This window comes from Oncorhynchus keta, chromosome 27, assembly GCF_023373465.1.
Source record: "Oncorhynchus keta strain PuntledgeMale-10-30-2019 chromosome 27, Oket_V2, whole genome shotgun sequence".
Lineage (NCBI taxonomy): Eukaryota > Metazoa > Chordata > Actinopteri > Salmoniformes > Salmonidae > Oncorhynchus > Oncorhynchus keta.
Genome location: NC_068447.1, coordinates 34,412,002 through 34,431,625, shown reverse-complemented (window position 1 = coordinate 34,431,625; position 19,624 = coordinate 34,412,002). Strand labels below are relative to the sequence as shown.

The 19,624-nt window shown below is 43.1% G+C and overlaps 1 protein-coding gene across 1 annotated transcript; it reads right to left on the bottom strand.

The window, feature by feature from the left end:
* Window positions 1-3,547: 3,547 nt before the first annotated feature.
* Window positions 3,548-18,513, bottom strand: LOC118359455 (immunoglobulin-like and fibronectin type III domain-containing protein 1). The gene is made up of 3 exons (XM_052482607.1): window positions 18,497-18,513; window positions 5,864-6,056; window positions 3,548-5,536 (listed from the first exon to the last, which is right to left on the bottom strand). Exon 3 carries the CDS (start codon window positions 5,481-5,483, stop codon window positions 5,202-5,204), a length of 282 nt encoding a protein of 93 aa, XP_052338567.1. The 5' UTR covers window positions 5,484-5,536; window positions 5,864-6,056; window positions 18,497-18,513; the 3' UTR covers window positions 3,548-5,201.
* Between the last annotated feature and the right edge of the window lie 1,111 nt (window positions 18,514-19,624).

The following is a 19,624-nucleotide window of genomic DNA, read 5'->3' as shown; positions in this document are numbered from 1 at the left end:
ACCATTTTATTTTAAGAACGTGAAATGTCAGAATTATCGTGGAGAGAATGATTTATTTCAGCTTTTATTTCTCTCATCACATTCCCAGTGGGTCAGAAGTTTACATACACTCAATTAGTATATGGTAGCATTGCCTTTAAATTGTTTAACTTGGGTCAAATGTTTTGGCTAGCCTTTCACAAGCTTCCCACAATAAGTTGGGTGAATTTTGGCCCATTCCTCCTGACAGAGCTGGTGTAACTGAGTCAGGTTTGCTGGCCTCCATGCTAGCACGCACTTTGAGTTCTGCCCACAAATGTTCTATAGGATTGAGGTTAGGGCTTTGTGATGGCCACTCCAATACCTTGACTTTGTTGTCCTTAAGCCATTTTGCCACAACTTTGAAAGTATGCTTGGGGTCATTGTCCATTTGCAAGACCCATTTGCAACCAAGCTTTAACTTCCTGACTGATGTCTTGAGATGTTGCTTCAATATATCCACATAATTTTCCTACCTCATGATGCCATCTATTTTGTGAAGTGCACCAGTCCCTCCTGCAGCAAAGCATCCCCACAACATGATGCTGCCATCCCCGTACTTCACAGTTGGGATGGTGTACGTCAGCTTGCAAGCACCCCCCTTTTTCCTCCAAACATAACAATGGTCATTATCTCCAAACAGTTCTATTTTTGTTTCAATTGGCCAGAGGACATTTCTCCAAAAAGTAAAATTTTTGTCCCCATGTTCAATGGCAAACTGTAGTCTGGCTTTACGGCGGTTTTGGAGCAGTGGCTTCTTTGTTGTTGAGCGGCCATTCAGGTTATGTCAATATAGGACTAGTTGTACTGTGGATATAGATAATTTTGTACCTGTTTCCTCCAGCATCTTCACAAGGTCCATTGCTGTTGTTCTGGGATTGATTTGCACTTTTCGCACCAAAGTACGTTCATCTCTAGGAGACAGAATGTGTCTCCTTCCTGAGCGGTATGACGGCTGCGTGGTCCCATGGTGTTTATACTTGCGTACTATTGTTTGTACAGATGAACGTGGTACCTTCAGGCATTCGGAAATTGGTCCCAAGGATGAACCAGAATTTGAGGTCTACAATTTTTTTTCTGAGGTCTTGGCTGATTTCTTTTGATTTTCCCATGACGTCAAGCAAAGAGGCACTGAGTTTGAAGGCAGGCCTTGAAATACATCTACAGGTTCACCTCCAGTTGACTGACATGATGTCAGTTAGCCTATCGAAGCTTCTAAAGCCATGACATAATTTTCTGGAATTTTCTAATCTGTTTAGAGGCACAGTCAACTTAGTGTATGTAAACTTCATACTTCAACTGTACATATTTCAAATAGACCACCACAGTCCCTGTGCCTAAGAAAGTGAAGGTAACCTGCCTAAATGATTACCACCATGTAGAACTCACATCGGTAGCCATGAAGCACTTTGAAAGGCTGGTCATGGCTCACATCAACTTAGAAGAAAAAGAAACGCACACCTATTTAGGCAAGGTGCTGGCTAGCGGAGTAGAAAACTTGACAATAAAGAGAGCCACACACTCTAGGAGCTCAGATGCAATTGTTTTAAATTACCAACGTTTCGACAGCCAAGCTGTCTTCATCAGGGTATAAAGAAGACAGCTTGGCTGTCGAAACGTTGGTAATTACATTTTTGCCTCTGAGCTCCTAGAGTGAGCGGCTCTCTTTTATTTTCATGGCTCACATCAACACCATCATGCTGGACACCCTCACATACCGGCCCAACAGATACACAGATGATGCAATCTCAATCACACTCTACACTTCCCTTTCCCACCTGGACAAAAGGAACACATATGTGAGAATGCTGTTCGTTGACTACGGCTCATCGTTCAACACCGTAGTACCCACAAAGCTCATCACTAAGCTAAGGACCCTGGGACTGAACACCATTTGCCACGCTGATTCTCACACTGGGTCTCTTCAGGGGTGTGTGCTTAGTCCCCTCCTTAGTCCCGTCCTGCGTGGCCAAGCATGACTCCAATATCCTCATTACGTTTGCTGACAACACAACAGTGTTGGCCTGATCACCGACCACGTGAAACAGCCTACAGGGAGGAGGTCAGAGTCCTGGCAGTGTGGTGCCAGGAAAACAACCTCTCCCTCAATGTGTGCAAGACAAAGGCACTCCATTCATGGACTATTGGAAAAGGATGCCCAAACGGGCCCCCATTAACATCAACGGGGCAGAAGTGGAGCGGGTCGAGAGTTTCAAGTTCCTTGGTGTCCACATCACCAACAAACTATCATGGTCCAAGCACACCAAGACAGTTGTGAAGAGGGTACGACATTACCGTTTCGCCCCCAGGAGACTGAAAAGGTTCGGTTTGGGTCCCCAGATCCTCAAAAGGTTCTACAGCTGCACAATCAAGTGTATGGTATGGGAATTTCCCAGGGTAATGTGTACGTCCCAGTATGTCACTGGGGCCAAGTTTCCTGACATCCAGGACCTATATACCAGGCATTGTCAGAGGAATGCCCCCAAAAAGGGTCAAAGACACCAGTCACCCAGGTCATAGACTGTTCTCTCTGCTACCACGTGGCAAGCAGTACCAGAGCACCAATTCTAGGACCAAAATTCTCCTTAACAGCTTCTACCTGTGATGTGGTGAGGTTGGATCCAGGCACAGAGAAGAGACCAGGAGAGGAATCAGTGGTTAAGGATAAACATAATACTTTACTGAGAAACAAAGGATCATAGTAACACTGGGAAAACAACAAACACTAAGTCTTGAAAACTCACTCAGGAGACAACTGCACAAGACAAACAATTCAAGCTTCTGCAAAGGAAACCAGAAAACACACCTCTTTTAGCAGGGAAATCAAAATTAGTAATATTACACAGCTGAGTATCATTAATGTCTCTTGGATGGTATCTGCAGCCCTCTGGTGACAGGTGGAACCATGACACTACCCCCAAGCCATAAGACTGCTGAAGAATTAATCAAATGGCCACTTGGATTATTTACATTTACACCCCCCCCCCCCTGTTTTTACACTGATAGTACTTGATGTGTATTACCTATGCATAGTCACTTTACAAATTACCTCAACTAACCTGTACCCCTGCACAATGACTCAGTACTGGTACTTCCTGTATATAGCCTCGTTATTGTTATGTAATTTTCTTGTGTTACTTTTTGATTTGATTAGATTTTTTTACTTTAGTTTATGTTACTATTTTCTTAACTCTATTTCTTAACTGCATTGTTGGTTATGGGCTTGTAAGTAAGCATTCCATGGTAAGGTCTACACATGTTGTATTCAGCTCAAATAAAATTGTAATCGATTTGATCATGGTTTTATTTAAGTCATGTTCTCAAATTATTCGAAGAATGTTAAGAAAACATTGTTTTTCTGTGGGAATTTCAGTACTTCAGCATAATGTTTCCTACAGGTTTCCTCATGGTTCTATTTAAATTCATGTTTTAAAATTGTTCAGTACGTTAAGAAAACCTTCCAGAAAAGCCACAAGAAAACTTTTGTAACATTTAGAGAACGTTTTAAGTAACATGTATACAGGGCAGCAGCCTCTAATGTGCTAATATTTCAGTCTCTCGGTCTCAGCTTTGATGCACCTGTACTGACCTCCACTTCTGGATGATAGTGGGGTGAACAGGCAGTGGCTCAGGTGGTTGTTGTCCTTGATGATCTTTTTGGCCTTTCTCGGAAATTGGGTGCTGTAGGGGTCTTCGAGGGTAGGTAGACTGCACCTAGTGATGCGTTGTGCAGACTGAGGGTTTTAGGTGCCAAGCCAAATTTCTTCAGCCTCCCGAGGTTGAAGAGGCGCTGTTGCGCCTTCTCCACCACACTGTCTGTGTGGGTGGACCATTTCATTTTGTAAGTGATATGTACGTCGAGGAACTAGCAGTATTATTAAAATCACAACCACAACTTCCAAGGAACCAAATAGCCAGCTGTGTAGTGACTGTGTAGGCCAATTATTAGTAAATATGTAGCCTAAAATATGAAGGGGCTCTATAAACACTTTCACAACAACTGTGGACTGCATAGCTCAGTTATTGTCTGTAGTCATATTTAGTATTTCATGGGACCTTCAGTTGTCACACCCTGATCTGTTTCACCTGTCTTTGTGCTTGTCTCCACCTCCCTCCAGGTGTAGCCCATCTTCCCCATTATCCCCTGTGTATTTATATCTGTGTTCTCTATTTGTCTATTGCCAGTTTGTTTTGTTCATGAAACCACCAGCATTTGTTCCCCTGCTCCTGTCTGTCTCCCAGGTTGGGTCAATGCCATCTCGATTTATGTCCTTTTAGGTTGTGGAGTATCCACATCAAACACAATGATCAAAAACAATAACTCTCGGATTTGTACTTACTATCCCCAACAACCACAGTGCATGTCTTACAAGCAGTACAGCCATGCATTTTTTGGAAATAACTTATAACTTACCATATAACAAACTTTACATTTTCCACCTTGATACATAATAATGGCTCTACATACTGAAGCACTGTAAAAACACAATGTTTCTCATTCTGTGAGCAAGAGAGAGAAACAATATAACTCTATTTCATGCAACATTCAATGACATTACATTCAATGATATTCCGACTCACACCAAGGTACTACATACATTTGTCAGAGTAGGTCAGATGAGTTCTCATCTCCGACTGAGTTTGGTGGAGCACTCGGCCCTCCCCTGGGCACTTTCTATTTGGATGGTGTACTCGCCCGAGTCTTTAGGGTCCCGCAGACTATCATCAAGTAGCAGACACCACAGATGGTGATTAAGTATTTGGTGTTTGGCTGACCAAATACTTAATCACCATCTGTGGTGTCTGCTACTTGATGATAGTCAGGTGACGCGAGGCTTGGGATTTCCCTTTATGGCACATATAGCATTCGTAACCTTTGGGAGCTGTGTGCTGTCTCAGTGGCAGAAGGAACGATTGAGCAGTCCTCAAATCACAGGTCTTGTAGGCTGGCATGTTCACCACAAATGTTCCTTGAGAAGAGGCAGGGCAGAGAGGTCAAACTCTCATCTCACATGTCATGTAATGAATACGTTGAAATGGCAGCATTTTATAAAGGGTTAATAGATTGTTTGTAATAAATACATATAATAATAAATAATAAATAAATATAATAATAAACAGGTATAACACATTAGTACTTAATGTTGAGCTTAATGACTTAGCTGTTATTGATTATACTGTTATTATTGCCAATCTATCCATATGAGCTGATTATATGACTTGGCAATTGATCGCTTTACTTGCCTAGTAATAGCGTTCTTCCTCTTACTTCCCCAGGTGGATGACTCAGATGGGGCAGACATGCCCGTGTCCTTCTTAGCATAGACACGGAAGTGGTGAACATGTTGAAGAGCCTGTCGGGCCACTGTGCTCCATGAGCCTTTGATGGAGTCTCGTTTAGACACAGAGTAGTGGAGGTGATCGTCACACATCTCATCAGGTGATGGTTCCCAGATCACTGTCATAGTGCCTGGGATGTTCTCCTCAAGTTCTACTGGTCCTGGGGGCTTGGGATCATCTAGTGCCAGAGTCAGAGACATGAGAGTCAGTTGGATGTAACTAACACTTTGGGAGGGAATTCTCTCATTATGTGAGAATTGTTGCATCAATCATGGCCAATGTTCATTGTGACTGCTGATATTTTAAAATACTTAATTTGTGAGTGCTGACACTTGCCATTTTTTTCATCTTGTGCAAGTTCCAATTAGCCTTGCAAGCCGCCTGATCTCGCAAGCTTACATTTAGCAAACCATTAACGTAGGAGATCAAGTATCTTGTGAGGCTAAGTTCCAATCCCTTCTCATTCTGAAATAGACTGGGAGAGCTTCATTGTATGTTACTGTACCTGTAACCCTAACCTCCACGCTGAAGGTTTCCTGGTCCACTAGGGTTTTGACCCCTATGGTGTAGATCCCTGAATCAGAGCACTCAGATGAAGTGATCAGTAGCGGAGATGACGATTCAGAGTTGGAGATACTGACCCGCTTCAGCACAGGAACATCATCCTTCAGCCACGTGACTTCTGGCCATGGGGAGGCCTGTTAATAACAAGATGATTGGAACATTATCTGGATTGAAAACACCAAGCATAAGCCAATTCCAGGAATCTACCAGAAAGACCTACCAATGCAATCTGGGGAAACATTGTTTAGAGAAAGATGAGTTTACCAGTTTGACCTCTTACCCTCTTACCTCAAAGTTTAAGAGGATCCTAACAGAATTTCCTGCTCTCACCACCATTAAACTTTTCATCTTATTATTGGTGAATAATGTGTCATGGAAATTCTTACACAGGGACACTCAAAGTCAATCTTAAATGAATAATTATTTATTACCAGCGCGCTGGAGAGGTTCCAATCAATGTTGATCAGGAGCTCCACAGTCCAATTAATACTCTTATATAGGCCTCCCGGGTGGCGCAGTGGTTAAGGGCGCTGTACTGCAGCGCCAGCTGTGCCACCAGAGACTCTGGGTTAGCGCCCAGGCTCTGTCGTAACCGGCCGCGACCGGGAGGTCCGTGGGGCGACACACAATTGGCCTAGCGTCGTCCGGGTTAGGGAGGGTTTGGCCGGTAAGGGAAATCCTTGTCTCATCGCGCACCAGTGACTCCTGTAGCGGGCCGGGCGCAGTGCGCGCTAACCAAGGTTTCCAGGTGAACGGTGTTTCCTCTGACACATTGGTGCTGCTGGTTTCAGGGTTGGATGGCGCTGTGTTAAGAAGCAGTTTCGGCTTGGTTGGGTTGTGTATCGGAGGACGCCTGACTTTCAACCTTCGTGTCTCCCGAGCCCGTACGGGAGTTGTAGCGATGAGACAAGATAGTAGCTACTAACAATTTTATACCACGAAATTGGTGAGAAAAAGGGGTAAAAATGTAAATACAAAAAAATACACTTATATACAGACAAGTTATATTTGCATGATTTAGCTTATCCATCATTCATAATACATTAATCATTAATGTTTGCTTCCTTCATGTGACAGACCAATACCTCACAAGGCTTCTCTCTAAGCTGAGGCCTTGAAACTGAGATATCCTTTTCTCAAAACAAGGTTCTGGACGTACTGCAGATACTGATAGTGAAGATTTGTTCAATCAGTCACTTGCATGAACACATAAATTGGTTATTAGTAAAGAACCTGAATAGAACACAGAAATTGGTAAATAGAAAAGCACAAACAAACATTTTAGAATGGCGAATGAGTTGAGCACGTCACCTCCTTATTTTTTAAATTTCACCTTTATTTAACCATGTAGGCTAGTTGAGAACAAGTTCTCATTTGCAACTGCCACCTGGCCAAGATAAAGCGAAGCAGTTTGACACATACAACAACACTGTTACACTGTTCGTAATAATGATGGTCAGACCAAGGCGCAGCGTACGTAAAGTTCCACATTATTCATTAAAATTAAGTGAAACTTAAGCAAATACAAAACAAATAAAGAATAAACTAACCTTGACGACAATGCAGTGCTAACAGGCAACTAAACATAAACAATATCCCATAACCCACAGGTAGAAAAAATTATACTTAAGTATGATCCCCAATCAGAGACAACGATAACCAGCTGCCTCTAATTGGGAATCATACAAATCACCAACATAGAAAATCAAACCTAGAACCCCAAATAGAAAATATAAATTAGAACAAACCCCCAGTCACACCCTGACCTACTCTACCATAGAAAATTCAGGCTTTCTATGGTCAGGACGTGAAAAACACAGAGTTAGACATGGAATAAACAAACATATAATCAATAATACAGAAGAAAAATCTATATACAGCATGTGCAAAGGATAAGAGAGGTAAGGCAATAAATAGGCCATGGTGGCAAAGTAATTAAAATATAGCAATTAAACACTGGAATGGTAGAATGTGCAGAAGATGAATGTGCAAGTAGAGATACTGGGGTGCAAAGGAGCAAGATAAATAAATAAATACAGTATGGGGATGAGGTAGATTGGATGGGCTATTTACAGATGAGCTATGTACAGGTGCAGTGATCTGTGAGCTGTTCTGACAGCTGGTGCATAAAGCTAGTGAGGGAGGTAAGAGTCTCCAGCTTTAGTGAGTTTGTTCCAGTCATTGGCAGCAGAGAACTGGAAATAGAGGCGGCCGAAGGAAGAATTGGCTTTGGGGGTGACCAGTGAGATATACCTGCTGGAGCGCGTGCTACGGGTGGGTGCTGCTATGGTGACCAGTGAGCTGAGATAAGGCGGGGATTTACCTAGCAGAGACTTATAGATGACCTGGAGCCAGTGGGTTTGGCGATGAGTATGAAGCGAGGGCCGGCCAACGAGAGCGTACAGGTCGCAGTGGTGGGTAGTACAGTATATGGGGCTTTGGTGACAAAACGGATGACACTGGTAGACTGCATCCACATGGTTGAGAAGAGTGTTGGAGGCTATTTTGTAAATGACATCGCCAAACTCGAGGATCGGAAGGATGTTCAGTTTTACGAGGGTATGTTTGGCAGCATGCGTTAAGGATGCTTTGTTGCGAAATAGGAAGCCGATTCTAGATTTGATTTTGGATTGGAGATGTTTAATGTGAGTCTGGAAGGAGAGTTTACAGTCTAACCAAACACTTAGAATATGTGGACAACTACAAATACCTAAGTCAGAACTGTCCAGAGTTGTGATGCTGGACGGGTGGGCAGGTGCGGGCAGCGATCGGTTGAAGAGCATGCATTTAGTTTTACTTGCATTTAAGAGCAGTTGGAGGCCATGGAAGGAGAGTTGTATGGCATTAAAGCTCATCTGGAGGTTAGTTAACACAGTGTCCAAAGAATGGCCAGAGGTATACAGAATGGTGTCGTCTGCGTAGAGGTGGATCAAATAATCACCAGCAGCAAGAGCAACATCATTGATGTATACAGAGAAGAGTCGGCCCAAGAATTGAACTCTGTGGCACACCCATAGAGACTTCCAGAGGTCCGGACAACAGGCCCTCCGATTTGACATACTGAACTCTATCAGAGAAGTAGTTGGTGAACCAGGCGAGGGAATTATTTGAGAAACCAAGGCTGTTGAGTATGCCAATAAGAATGCTGTGATTGACAGTCGAAAGCCTTAGCCAGGTCGGTGAATACGGCTGCACAATAATGTCTCTTATCGATGGCGGTTATGATATTGTTTAGGACCCTGAGCGTGGCTGAGGTGCACCCATGACCAGCTCTGAAACTAGATTGCATAGCGGAGAAGGTAATCTGTTTGTTAAATTGGCTTTCGAAGACCTTAGAAAGGCATGGTAGAATATATATAGGTCTGAAGCAGATTGGGTCTAGAGTGTCTCCCCCTTTGAAGAGGGGGATGACCGCGGCAGCTTTCCAATCGATGTGAATCTCAGACGATAAGAAAGAGAGGTTAAACAGGCTAGTAATACGGGTTGCAACAATTTTGGCAGAACATTTTAAAAGGAGAGGGTCCAGGTTGTCTAGCCCGGCTGATTTGTAGGGGTCCAGATTTTGCAGCTCTTTCGGAACATCAGCTATCTGGATTTGGGTGAAGGAGAAGTGGGGGAGGCTTGGGCAAGTTGCTGTGGGGAGCGCAGGGCTGTTGACCGGGGTAGGGGTAGCCAGGTGGAAAGCATGGCCAGCCGCTGAAAAATTCTTATTGAAATTCTCCATTATAGTGGATTTATCGGTGGTAACAATGTTTCCTAGCCTCAGTACAGTGGGCCGCTGGGAGGAGGTGCTCTTATTCTCCATGGACTTTACAGTGTCCCAGAACATTTTGGAGTTTGTGCTACAGGATGCAAATTTCTACTTGAGAAAGCTAGCCTTTGCTTTCCTAACTTCCTGTGTATATTTGTCCCTAACTTTCCTGAAAAGTTGCATATCACGGGGGCTGTTCGATGCTAATGCAGAACACCACATGATGTTTTTGTGCTGGTCAAGGGCAGTCAGTTCTGGAGAGACCCAAGGGCTATATCTGTTCCTGGTTCTACATTTTTTGAAAGGGGCATGCTTATTTAAGATGGTGAGGAAAGCACATTTAAAGAATAGCCAGGCATCCTCTACTGACGGGATGAGGTCAATATCTTTCAAGGATACCCAGGACAGGTAGATTAGAAAGGCCTGCTCGCAGAAGTGTTTTAGGGAGCGTTTGACAGTGATGAGGGTTGGTCGTTTGACCGCAGACCCATTACAGATGCAGGCAATGAGGCAGTGACCGCTGAGATCTTGATTGAAAACAGCAGAGGTGTATTTGGAGGGCAAGTTGGTTAGGATGATATCTATGAGGATGCCCGTGTTTACGGATTTGGGGTTGTACCTGGTGGGTTCATTGATCATTTGTGTGAGATTGAGGGCATCAAGCTTAGATTGTAGGATGGCTGGGGTGTTAAGCATGTCACAGTTTAGGTCACCTAGCAGGACGATCTCTGAAGATAGATGGGGGAAATCAATTCACATATGGTGTCCAGGGCACAGCTGGGGGCAGAAGGTGGTCTATAGCAGGCGGCAACAGTGAGAGACTTGTTTCTGGAAAGATGGATTTTTAAAAGTAGAAGTTCGAATTGTTTGGGTACAGATCTGGATAGTAAGCCTGCAGAGTTCTGTCTATCTCTGCAGTAGATTGCAACACCGCCCCCTTTGGCAGTTCTATCTTGTCGGAAAATGTTATAGTTAGGGATGGAAATGTCAGGGTTTTTGGTGGACTTCCTAAGCCAGGATTCAGACACGGCTAGGACATCCGGGTTGGCAGAGTGTGCTAAAGCAGTGAATAAAACAAACTTAGGGAGGAGGCTTCTAATGTTAACATGCATGAAACCAAGGCTTTACGGTTACAGAAGTCAACAAATGAGAGCACCTGGGGAGTAGGAGTGGAGCTAGGCACTGCAGGGCCTGAATTAACCTCTACATCACCAGAGGAACAGAGGAGGAGTAGGATGAAGGTACGACTAAAGGCTAACAGGACTGGTCGTTTAGTGCGTTCAGAGCAGAGAGTAAAAGGAGCAGGTTTCTGGGCGTGAGAGAATAGATTCAAGGCATAATGTACAGACAGGTATGGTAGGATGTGAGTACATTGGAGAAAAACCTTGGCATTGAGTATTGATGAAAGAGATATTGTCTCTAGAGACGTTTAAACCGGGTGATATCACAGCATATGTGGGAGGTGGAACTAAATGGTAGGTTAAGGCATATTGAGTAGGGCTAGAGGCTCTACAGTGAAATAAGACAATAATCACTAACCAGGACAGTAATGGACAAGGCATATTGATATTAGGGAAAGGCATACGTAGCCGGGTCATCAATAGGGGTCTAGTGAGTGGTTGGGCTGGCTGGAGACAGCTAGCAGGCCGGAGCTAGCAATCTAACAGACCGGGTCTAGCAAGCTAGCAGATGGGCCTTAGAGGGACATCTCGACGGAGGAAAGTCTGTTTTGTTCTCCGCGTGCAGTGACGTTGATAGACCAGTCATGATGGATTAGTAGGGTTCCGAGTAGCAGAGGGGTTCAAGTCCAATTAGCAAAATAGGTATGATGGCCCAAGAAATTGGCCGATGGATCTATACAGCTAACAGTCCAATATGCTCTAGACAGCTAGCAGCTAGCGGACCCCGGATAGCGGGCATTCAGGAGTGGTCACGATGTAGTGGCCAGTTGAGTATCCCCTTGAGCAGATTACGTTGTAGTCCAGTCGTGAAGGATCGGCGGGGTTCCGTGCCCCGTATCAGCAGTAGAAAGGGTCCTGGTATTGTAGCCCAGGAGTGGCTGATGGGCCTCTTTAGCTAACCAGGAGAAAGGGCCAAGCTTAGACTTGCTTAATGCTAATTGGTGCTTGCTCCAGGACCGACGTTAGCCAGTACTCGGATAGCAGCTAGCTAGCTGCGAAGATCCAGGTGAAAATGTCCCGAGCTTGCGGTAGGAATCCAGGGATATGGAGAGAATATGGAGGTCCGGTGTGCTCTGGTTTGAGTCACGTTGTACAAACTGGCGAGAGCTTTCCAAGCTAAAGGTTAGCTGATGACGGCTAGCAGTGGTTAGCTGATTACTAGCTAGTGAGCTGGCTAGCTTCTGTTGGGGGATTTCGGATTCGAGGTGAATAATACTTTAGAAAAAAAAACAGATCCGCACCACATTGGGTGAGGCGGTTTGCAGGAGAGTGTTTTGAAGTTGAGTTTTAGAAAAAATATAAACACAGGACACGACGAGGACAAAATACGTCTGACTGCTACGCCATCTTGGAAGGAGTCACTCTCCCACCCTCTCCCATCTGGTCATTCTCGCTTCTCTTCCTCACGAATAGCATTACCCCCTAGCTCTCCTCAGCATGACTGACCTGGCCATGCACAAAATGGAGGAATACGGGTTTGGCAACCCTCCCATGGTGGAGCCGTCACTGGCTAACCACTTAAACACCTCGTGCCGTGTTACTATCAACACCGGCACCTCACTCCCTAGAAAGAGGGAGCTCTTTATTGCCTCTATTTTCAGAAGATGTACAAAGCCTTAGCCAATTCAGTCAGAGCTCTCAATGTGACCTCTTTATTGTTGGCTTATCAGGTTGAGCTACTGGAGGAGGAGGTGGGGAAGCAACTGGATTTCAGCCACCCTAGATCCAGATGCTTGGGAGGAGATTTGTGTGGTTACAGATCTAAACCTCTGCTTCCCGTAGTGCCATTCAACGTTGTGGTCGTACCATGAGCCTAGCAGTGATGGGAGAAAGGGCACTTTGACTGAGCTTATCCAGCTTAAAATACAAAGAAAAGGTGGACCTCATGGAAGCCCCAGTGACACCCAAGGAGTTGTTGGGGCCCTCTGTCTCACCATGTGACAGAAGTGTGACATGCACAAGAAAGAAGGTGAAGCCTTCAATTCCTGCATCTCACCCCAGCCTCACAGCTGGGAGGGGGCAACATGCTGGCCTTGGGGGACTGAGGTCCCTCGCGACGGAGCAGTTTGAAAAGACTCAGGCTAGATTGCTGAACCAGGCCAAACCTGTAAGTAATCAGTCCTACAGTAGGCTACAGCAGGGTTCCGCCCTTATAACCCTCCTGGGGGAGGTAAGCTAAGGAGGATAGAGCGCAAAGCATACGCCTCCCTACCCACTCTCCTCGGGTTTAACTCTTGCCACTCCTTCCCCTCTCCTCCTTTCGCAGCAGTGGGAAGGTAAGGCTGCATTAGGACAAAACCCCTTTCTCTGTGCAGCAGCTCTCTTCGTGACTGTGCTCACATGAGAAAATAGAGGAGACGCACATTTTGTTCCACCCGAGTGCCTCCCTCCCTCAGGCTCTCCCTCCAGTGTTTTAGCCAGGGGCAGAAGTCTGCATGTCAGCCCTCCTTCCGGTCTCAAGACACACTGTGGCCCTTTTCCCCTTGCCTATGGCCCTTTTTTTGCCTCTAACTATTATTGCACGAGCAGGGCTTGTTTTTCCATCAATAACTAGGGTACTGGCAGAGTTAGTTTATCACTAAATTGATCACTAACATTTTGAAGCTGAGACATTTGCACATGCTCTGCTGAGTAGTAGTCTGACTAAGATCATACCTTGGTGTCAAAAGTGCTTCAACATAGTCAAATATAAGGCAGGCAGTGGTGTAAAGTACAGTACTTAATAAAAAAATACTTTAAAGTACTATACTTCATTCGTTTTTAGGGTATTTGTACTTTACATTTGGACAACTTTTACTTTACTACATTCTTAAAGAAATTAATGTACTTTTTTACTATATTTTCCCTGACACACAAAAGTACTCATTATATTTTGAATGCTTAGCAGGACAGAAAAATGGTCCAATTCCCACACTTATCAGACAGCAAGGCAGGGCTCTCCATATGTGATGCATCAAAACAAGTATTTGAAAGAGAACTTGAGGTGACTTTCGTGAGATGTATGACCGCATTTCCCTGCCTGCAAGAGCGTGAGGAAGAGAAGCATGCTTGAGAATGACCAGAGGGCGGGAGAGTGGATTCTTATAAGGTGAGAGGATTTCTAAGCCTCGAGACAATTGATACATGGATTGTGTATGTGTGCCATTCACAGGGTGAATAGGCAACACAAGAGATAAGATTTGTACAACTCGATGTTAGGAAGGTGTTCTTAATGTTTAGTACACTCAGTTTAAATGAAATGATTAATGTGCTTTTCACAATCAATGGTTTCGGACTGACAACTCCATGACTCCAAATACTCCTCCTTTGTTGTAGTTGTAGGTTTCTTACGCTTGTTATGCTGTGTTCATAACCAAGTGGGAAGGTGGTAATTACCAGTTGGATGCATTCATGTCCTTTGAACTTGTTGAGAAACGTTGTTTGGCTAATGGCCATCAAGCTGCATCAACTGAAAGTACATATGTCATGCTTGTAAACAAATGATGTTCAAAAACCATAGTTTTTAATCAAAAATGTTTGACTTACATTTAACTGCCGACAATGCTGTTATCGAGGTCATTTCCTTAGTAGGTCACATCAGAGGTCAGCATGTGGGAGAAGTCGGAGCTCAGGGATGATAGATGGGTTTCCCACTAGTACGAGTTGGAGGGGCGTTCAAGTGGATTTTTCCAAGTCGTATGTGGTAAATACCACCTTTCCATTTGGTTATAAAATCAGCATTGTCATGGATAGATGAATGAAAAGACCTACCTACGTTTTCCAGCTGCTCCAAGGCCTTCTTCTTGAATCCAACTAATGAGAGATGTTAAGGATTAGCACCAAAATACAAAGACTCAACTCTTCATGCAAAATGATATGAAGTGTAAGAAAACAAATAATACCAGGCAGGCATTCTCACACTCTATAACATTCAATGCCGCAGTGCAAATAGCCTTGCCATATTAATTTGTAGAATAGCATTTGTAAGTGTCTACCTCCTCTCCAGACACTCTGGGAATCTGGTGAAATAAATCAACTATATAAGGACAACTGACTGGATTCATGGGTTATACGCATGCTATTGCACAAGGTTAGATTCACCTCTAAAGTGTATTCACCAGTAGCTTCTTCATATTTGTTTTTCTGTGTTGAAATGTCTCTGTGTCTGACATATCCCCCTTGGCTCTTCCCCACGTCACTACCAGTTTGGGATCCCCACACACATGGGCTTTGAAAATGCCTAATTTACCTATATGATATGCAAAAACATGGATTCATGATCAAATACCTCAATCCCAATGTGAATTACACTCGAAAAGCTATTGCACATAGACCAACACTGAGAGGGCATAGGTCTGATACAGACCTCCTAAAACATCCAAGGGGCTTACCCTCTTGAATGGTTAGAGTGATGGGAAGTCTGGGGTGCTCTTGCCCCCTGGTAAGTCCTATTTTTATTTATTTAACTAGGCAAGTCAGTTAAGAATTGTTTTATTTATTTTTACAATGAAGGCTTAACCCAGATGACGCTGGGCCATGTGCACTGCATAGGAATCCCAATCACAGCCAGTGGTGATACAGCCTGGAATTGAACCAGGGTCTATAGTGACACCTCTCGCACCGAGATGCTGTGCCTTAGACCACTTGGCCACTCAGGAGCCCCTCTATAAACTGCGTGATCATGACCCCCTCTATAAACTGCGTGATCATGACCCCAGGAACCTTGGACCTCTTGATGCCAGCAGGAGAAAAGATGAGACGCAAAAAGAAAATAAGTCAGATAAAGCCCCAACAAATGTGATACATAAACATAGATCCAGCCAATGTATCAATATACACTGAGTGCACAAAACATTAGGAACACCTACTCATTCCATTACCAGGTGAGTCCATGTGAAAGCTATGATCCCTTGAGAAATCCACTTCAATCCGTGTAGATGCATCATTCACCCAAGTTTAGTCAAAATCGGGCCAGTGATGTGTCAGCTATCGCATGAAATTAAAGTCCGAACAGATGGAGGGAGATCCACAGTCCCTCCCCAATTTCATTGTGGGGGAAATGTATTAAATAATGGTATATTTATTAAGTTACAAGTCATTAGTAGAGGCATCCTGTTATCTTAGCAAGCAGTAGACCTGGGTCTAGGCTACAGAAGCTTTTAGCAGAAACCCTTATCCAGAACAACTTACAGTAGTGAGCGTGTATTTTTTCCTGCTTTTTCATACTTGTCCCCCATGGGAATCAAACTCACAACCCTGGCTTGGCAAGTGCAATGCTCTACCAATTGAGCCACACGGGACCACATACTATGCACCTGCTGCATATCTGTCCCTGAAATGAAGCGGTTCTATATTTTGTATGACAAATATATTCCTACCAGCAGATGTCAGTCATGGCATGCTTTCCCCCAAGTGGGGTACTGGAAATGGTGTCAAAGTCTTTACTGTGCACATCACAGGACAATAATAATCCAAAGTGCACTGTGCAGCCTGTAACACTTTTTTATTATTCTTGTCCTTGAATCTGAATAGCATTTTACATTTTCACACAGGAGAATGGCCTGTAGTTTTAGGAAGTGTTGTGTCTTGATAAGAGCGATTGTGTATATATATATTTTTTAAAATGCAATCCAGAAGAATGTAAAGTATGCATGCACATTCTTCTGGAATGCATTTTTTCATATACACACACACACACACAGACACACACACACACACACACACACACACACACACACAAGATACAATACCGCAATACCGCTTTTTTTCATCCAAAATAGCTTGAACATTGATTGTGTTTGTCATGTTCAGATCTGCCTTAAAGGCAGCATGACCTAAACTGATTTGATTGGTTGTCCAGAATATTTCTAACCTCAGGACACACAATCAAAATGTACCTAATTTTACCTCATTGTGTGGAATTTGAAAAACAATATACTGATGAGTGAAAAAGCAAAACTTGTGTTTGATCACTGTCCTACCTTTAAAAAATAAAAAATCTACTTCATGTTCAGCCTGTGAAGGGCCTGGGCATGCAAAGACAAAGTGATGGAAGCAGATGGGGCAAGAGACGTTCCTCCTGGTAAGGACTTGTTGAAAGGGAGAGGAGAAGCACCTTTCTGGCAAAGACATGGCTGAGACCTAGTACTTGGTACAGAGACATTAGGACACATAAAGACAGGATAGATTCCAACATGGAGACATACAATAATATGGTAACATTTGACTTAAAGTCGCAAATTCTGAATATACAAAGAGGTAAAGTATTATAAACCTTATAAAACACCATAAAGGATAATAACAGTTTGTTTAAAGTGTGAACAACTCAATAGATGGGGTGAAAGACAAACACAGGTACAAAGGCATTTATTCACATTGAGAATGTGTTGTACATTGTTAAAGACATACCCTTTATGGACTAACATAATGAAGAGGACCAAGTTACTAGAGAAATACAAGTTCATTAATTTCTTGCAGATGTGGTTCAATCTCAGACAATTTATTGTTGTGGAGATGTTCTTTCTCTTCTGTGTGACATGGTGCTAGACCCTAGAGCTGTACATTTAGTCATCCTCCCCCATCCTCAGGGCGATTCCAATGTTCTTGTGTTGGTCACCTCTGATTGGCTATATTTCAGAGAGCTGCCATTGTGTATAAAAGAGACAGCTCTCCTCTTGAGACTCCGGCTCATCTGCATAGTTCAATATTCAATGAGGCTGAACATTCATTCGAATGTTCATTGTTTTAGGTCTTGCAGTAATCTCTTCAGAAACGGCTGATCACTTGAAACAAGATGTTCTTGTTTTGATGACAAAAACGTGTTGCAGTCGATTCCTTGTGTTTTGTTTTGTCTTGGGGTTGTTCATTTCATAATAGACTGATCAGGCACCTTGGTACATCCATAGAGCCTGAGGATCACAAGTTGGCAGGAGCTCTGATATTCTGTGGTCCTCAGTAGTAACTTCTTACTCATTACCGCAAAGCAAAAATATTTGTGTAATCAGTTCCTTTAATGTAATTTCATAAGATACTACTTACTAGTCTATCACACAAGGGCCCACTAGCCACACTGCATTAAGAAATAACCAAAGTACAATTTTTTCTTACATTGGGTTCTTATCTACACAAGGACAGCCTTTTCGCAATATGAAAAAAGTAAAACATATTTTCCTGTGTACGATGGGGAAATAATTGGCATGATTAAAGCATTTTTTGTAACCCAGCTATTAGCAAATATTGTTTTACTTGGCGAGTATACTTAGCAATGTTCAAAGCAGGCTTTCTGGCAATGTACAGTATGCTGCCAATATACTGTAGGCTCATGCAATACCACAGTGAACCACAAGGGCTTCCCATCTTCATTCTCTCTGGCAATCATTGGGGGCCTTGTGAAGATAAACGCTTGATGTTTGATGTCTTCTGTCTTAGGGAGAATCTCAATTGCATACGCCTTGCGTCTTCTCTCCCTGCCTCATCAAAACCTATTGGAGGAGAAGGTCAGAGGGGTGGGACCTCTAGCTTTCTCATCCAACAGTTTGAGAAAATGACAAGGAGAGAGGACACAAGGAGAGAGGATGCAAGGACTATGCAATTGAGATGTTCTCACAGTCTGTTCTGTGCCTGAATTAGGAAGGACAGAAAGGAATACACATGTATACAGTACCTCTACCTCTTGGCAGACGTGTGTGATCCAAAAGCTCAGTCAGTCACGGGGATCTCTGCAAGTGAAAAGATCATGTAAACATCAGTTGATTGATTAGTTAGGACTTTTGATATTTTGAATTATCATTCTGTATTTTATTTTTTATCTATTGTGAAGCTGTTTCTAAAGGTAGCCACTAAATGTGGATTGTGAAGGATGAAGGTTGTGTGAGAACATCAGGCTCATGCCCTTCTCCTGTGTGACTAATTGTGACCACTGCTCATAACAGTGACAATGACACATGCTCAGGGTGCACAGTGTACTGTACTGTAGACTATATTTAATCTAAGAGATGAAAACGTCCTTGTTTGCTGACATTTCATAATTTATGGGATGCATATGATTGTGTATGATTGCTGTGTTTCTCATGGTCTGGTAAACAAACAGCATTACAGTGCATTGCCTTTCATATTTACTTTGGTGGTGTGCTCATTTAAGAACCGTCAGAAAACAATGTAATTACATGGGATTCAAAAGATTGCACTTCACTTAACAGCCAAGACTAACCTTGTGCATGTGATAGTTTTATTAGGTATGTGCCCTATGACCATGCTGTCACCGACATTGTGCAAATGAAATGGAGGGGTTATACTTGAATAGGTAAGCAGATAGAAATAACAAGGGTTTTTTATATAAGTATACAAACACATATCTACTTGTTTAAGGCATATCTAGATGGCTTTAAATCCCCATGAATTAAATTCACTTAGGTTGTATTTACACAGGCAGCTCAATTCTCATCTTTTGTCCAATTATGGGCAAAATATCTGATAGGTCAAAATACCAATTATTGGCAAAATATCAGAATTAGACTGCCTGTGTAAACTGAGCCTAAGAATTGTCTCGCCAAAAAGTTGAAGACAAAGGTCATCGCATAAGGGTCTTGGCATGGGAGTGAAGAACTGTAGAAATATCTTATTTGTTCCAAATACAATTTGAACTCTTCCAGGCTTGTTTTGAAGCATTATTCTATCTGTATGATACAAATCCATAATCAAGCCAATCCCCAAAAATTACCCTAAAATCCCATTGAACAATAGAGGGATGAATCTCATTAGCATTGTATGCTAATTCTATTATTGCATTCTA